At 32.9% G+C, this 5197-nt stretch overlaps 1 protein-coding gene across 1 annotated transcript; it reads left to right on the forward strand.

The window, feature by feature from the left end:
* Positions 1-327: 327 nt before the first annotated feature.
* On the forward strand, positions 328-1790 carry LOC145559945 (uncharacterized). The gene has a single exon (XM_081621216.1). The coding sequence runs from the start codon at positions 617-619 to the stop codon at positions 1544-1546; it is 930 nt and encodes a 309-aa protein (XP_081477342.1). The 5' UTR covers positions 328-616; the 3' UTR covers positions 1547-1790.
* Positions 1791-5197: the final 3407 nt, after the last annotated feature.

Consider the following 5197-nt stretch of genomic DNA (forward strand, 5'->3'; position numbering starts at 1 on the left):
ACGTACTACCTCCGTTATATAGTTGCAACTTTGGGATAGTACATATGTAACTAATATGTAACGAGGTAGTACATAGTATAAGCACATGTCGTAAGCATCATTTTAGATATAAAGCACGAGTATAAGTGCATGAAATAATTTGTACAACACGGGTAAATAGGCTAAAAAGCTCTCCTAGAAAATTCAATTAGTTGAACTAAACCAAACAACTACAAATTCATTTTTTACTATAGAGTATAAATTAACACAAATAATTTAAACTTTTAAAACTCAAAAAATATTCTGTTATTGGTCCCCTCCATTTCTTTTTAAAAATATAGATAAGCTGAACTGGCAGACTCAAGGATCCCCTTCAACCTTCTATTCCCTTTCCTTCCATAATACTACAAATTTACAGATTTTAAGGTGCAATACATATCATAATAAATACATTTACATGGTGTTTGTCAGAATTCCTTGGATCTCCTTTCCTTCTTTCTTGTAATCAAATTAATATCACTCCCTTTTTTTGCTCATCAAAACTCTAACTCCTCCACCTAAAATTACTCCTAAATTTCATAAATAAATTCTTGAAATCCATCTTTTTTTTACTCTCATTTCATCAAATTGTGCAAAGATGAGAGACATGGTAACATGTTTTAGCGAACACGCGGTCCGGATATCCGAAACGACGTGTTCGAGTTACATAAACCAAGATCACCAACCGGGCCTCCTATCGAATCTGAATCCCACCCCTTCTGTTCCAAATGCTGTGATTTTTCTCTATAAAGCCGTCCTTCTTTCTGAGCAAAAGCAGTTCATGATTACAGTAACTTGGTGTAGGAACCCGCTCGGCCAGGGCGGTCTTAGCATAAACTTTGGTGATGACCCTTCTTCAGCCTCTTTCAAGCTCAACACATTCTCTCGCCTTTTTCGTAAGAAGAAAGGCCAGAAATCGCTCGAGGTAGACTCTTTAAAGGTGGATGTATACTGGGATCTCTCGTCTGCAACATACCATTCCGGGCCTGAACCAGTAGACGGCTACTACGTAGTCGTAGTAGTTAACTCCGAACTGACCTTAGCTCTTGGTGACCTCGCTCATGAAGCCGTCACCAAGAGACTAAAAACTGACAGTTCGTTGCTGTCAAAATCAGTACAGCTAGTTTCTCGCAGAGAACATTACTCAGGAAACGCTCTCTACTCTACCAAAGCTCAGTTCTGTGATTCAGGTATAAGTCATGAGATAATGATCCGATGTAGCGAAGATCACGAGAGGCTTAAGCAGCCTGTTCTGTATGTAAGTATTGACAAGCGGACAGTGATCAAAGTTAGGAGGTTGCAGTGGAACTTCAGAGGCAATCAGACCGTGTTCGTTGACGGGTTGCTTGTTGATCTGATGTGGGATGTTCATGACTGGTTTTTCAATCCAGTTTCAGGGTCTGCAGTATTTATGTTCAAGACTAGAAGTGGGGGTGAAAGTAGGCTTTGGTTGGAAGAAAAATTGGTACAAAAAGATCAAGAAAGAGTTGAATTTTCTTTGCTGATATATGCTAGTAAGAGTTCTTAGAAAATAAATCTTAGTTTAAATTTGTTCTTATTTTTATTCATCTTAATTCAACTTTAGTTTTTGTTTGGTTGAATGTAATTGCTGCTGATAAAGAGGAAGTAAATACATAAACAAAAAATGATTATTTTAGAATGCCTCCAGTTTAATTTTTGTGCTGTATAGGGAGGCAAGACGAACTATGATGCAAACGGATTTTGATCCCAATCTCCAAAGTGTTATGAAATGCATTGATTTGAGTCTTTTATGAATGTTTCTTGAAAATTGATCCAGTCTTTATGTGAGCAAATGAATAACATTATATTATCAGGTTAAAGTAATTTAATGACAAGCTTTTAGAAGGATTAGTTTTAACTAATCATTTAGTAGTATTCTATTATTAACAATTAGGAAAGCAATGATGAAAAAGCAGTATTTAAAGTAAAAAGTGAGAAGGATTGTAGGAATTAGATGCCAAAATGGGCAGCAGGGGAGGTCCAAAAAGATCTCATACAAGAGTAACAGCTGAAATTGCTTTATGCAGTTTTTTGCAAATAGCTTTGTCCTTTTACTGTCTTTCTTTTTTCTTTTTTTTTTTCCTTTTTTTTTGGGGAGGGAAGTGGGGGTAATTTGAGAATTCAACCATGGTATTTACTGATTTTGTCCACTTTTTGAATTTTTATTTAAAATTTTATTTTGGCAGTAATAAATCAATTACAATAAGTCGTTCAACATTTTGAAATTTTAACAATCAACTTTAATCATATTCTGAAAGTGAGGAGGAGAGTAAGGGATAGCTCAAGTGGTTAGAGCTTCCCTCCCGATTCTAGGAGGTCCAGGGATTGATTCTCACCCCCGCCCTCGTGGTTCTCTAAACACCAAAAAAAAAAATATTCTGAGAGTGAGGAACACTCAAGTGGTTAGAGCTTTAAGATCAATTCTCACCACCGCCTTTGTGGCTCTAAAAAAAATAAATTTAAAAAAAAAAAAAAACCTTTAATCATATTCTCGAGCACAATTTTAAATCCATAAATTAACTTCGTTAAGATTGAAAAGTTTGTAAAATAAATTAGCTCATATTGAATTCGAATACCCATTTTCTCAGCTACAAAATAAAGGCCGACAAAATTGAGAAAATGACACTAATATGAAAATAATTAAGAGAACAACAACCCTAAAAATCTAATTAAGAGAATCACATCAACAAAAATGTTGATGTTTCCCCAAAAGTGTAGATGACTACTTTTGGCTTGCTCTTTATCTTGAAGTTTGGTAATGACAATATAACCAACTCATAAAGATTGGATCAAGATTGTATAGTTAATGGTCTCAAATGAATAAAAAGGTGGACTAGAGGCCCGCAACTAAAGAAAGGAGTCCCAAATAATGAGACCATGCTAGATTAGAGGTCAATAATTAAGTGAGTTATGTACTTATTAAATTAGTCTCATTTAGGATAGATAATCTTGTAATTTAAGAGATAGTAAATGCATTTTAGGAGTTGGATCATTCTGTCTTATTGTGTGAAATGAAGAATATTTCTCCTCCATATCAATGCAAAGAGAAAGGGGATCAAAGGTGCAAACTAATTAATGAAGCTTATTATCATCTTGCTATCATCTCATCAAACTCTTTCATTTCTCACATATTATCTCATTTTTTCTATCATTCCAAGATGAAGGAACAAGAATTAACAAGGAGAGGAGAAGTCATAGAGAGAAGTAGAAAAAAGATAAGGTGGCACAAGGGTCAACTTTAAATGATCATAATTTTTTCTTTCTTTCTTTCTAGTTAAGAGTTTTAATCATAATCATAATCCTAATCCCTTTTTTTTTTTTTGTGAATCAAATTATTTTAATCAAATAATATTTTTTTTTATTTATTGATTTTCTACTATATTTTCTCTTTGAAGTTACTCATGTTTGTAAATAAATACTTATTTACTGAAATTAATTTTACATGAATAATACTACCTCTGTTTTTATTAGTTGACACGTTTTGACTTTAGCATTATTCACACACTCCCCTTTGACCGTATTTTGTGTTTTATACGTAATATAAAATATAGTCATGTGAGGTCTTGTTAGATTCAATTCGCCACGGTATATATTTTCTAAATATCAACTTTATATAATTTTTGCTTATCGGTAACCAAAGATATTAACGTTAAGATTTGCGCTTTGGCAAATTAAACGTGATTAAAGAAACATTTCAACTAATAAGAAACGGAGGAAGTATTATTTGAATATGGTGGATAAAACCAGGTTTAATTAAGTGTACTAGAAAGCGTAATATAGTTTAATAATATTATAGAAAGTATGTGGTTTAATTGGTTATACACATTAATTTTTGTTATATTTCTTTTTGTAATTTATTCCCTCCGTCCTTTATTGATAGTCCTTATGGACATTTTCACGGGAATAAATAAACTTATAAGAAGTACGTAGTATAATATATTTGAAAGGTAAATTTACACTGCATATGTAAAAAAGTATAGAGAAGTAATAAAAGTACATAGAAAAGCAAAATTTATATGAAAAAGTTAAATTTGCACTAATATTGTTTCAAATTGTGGAGAATATTGATAAAAAAAATTAACACAAAGTATTGGGTGCGGCTCACCCAATGTTTCGTCAGTCGATACTCAAGAAAGTATCAGATCATTGTCATCTTCTTGCGATGAAGAACAAGTTTCCACCCAATGACAAGTTGGTGGTGGTTGGTGAAGGAGAGCAACAGATCATCCATGGCGGAAGAGAGAGAAATTAAAGCTTGAGATTCTTGAATTTTTTGAAAAATGCCCAAAAATCGAATTGAGGCTTTCTTATGTGATGTATAATTGTTGAAATTGATTGTCCCATAAGATTGTATATATGTTGAATTGTGAGCATTTTGATAACATATGCATGTATTTTGGTTGAGAAATAAGCAAGGTATGTTATGCTCAAGACCTTAGTACGAGTATTTCAATGGAGGTTCCACCATTGTTATACATATTATCAAACAAATTATACATATATTTAAACAAGTTATACATATTCTTCATTGGCCAGGATGATATCCTCTATTAACTATATAGTATCATGGTTAGATGATATCCTCTATTAGCTATATAATATCGTTTATGATTGTGTCTATGATATCCTCTATTGGCTATATGATATCATGGCTGGATGATTTCCTCTATTGGCTATATGATATCATCAAGCCATGATATAATATAACCAATAGAGGATATCACCCTTCCAACAGAGGATATCATCTAACTAGTAGAGATGTCATCCAATAAAGGATACCATATAGATAGTCAATAAAGGATATCATTCCGCCAATAGAGGATATTATTTAACTAGTAGAAATATCATCTAGCCAATAAAGGATATCATCCACTTAGTAGAGGATATCATCCAGCCAATAGAGAATATCATCAAGCCAATAAAGGATATCATATAACCAATAAAGAATATCATCCATTTAGTAGAGGATATCATCCACCCATTAGAGGATATCATCCAACCAATAGAGGATATCATCTTGCCAATTGAGGATATCAAAAACTCGCCAATTGAGGACTGACACAATACCTAATACTAATGGTACTTGAAAAACACAAATAAGACTATCATTTTGGGACTTAAAATTGGCCATAAGAGACTATCAAAGTATCAATAAGGG

Source organism: Chenopodium album, chromosome 9 (genome assembly GCF_948465745.1).
Source record: "Chenopodium album chromosome 9, dcCheAlbu1.1, whole genome shotgun sequence".
NCBI classification, from domain to species: domain Eukaryota; kingdom Viridiplantae; phylum Streptophyta; class Magnoliopsida; order Caryophyllales; family Amaranthaceae; genus Chenopodium; species Chenopodium album.

Excerpts from the sequence above, each read along its gene's own strand:
- LOC145559945 (XM_081621216.1), top strand. The coding sequence starts at position 617 with ATGAGAGACATGGTAACATGTTTTAGCGAACACGCGGTCCGGATATCC.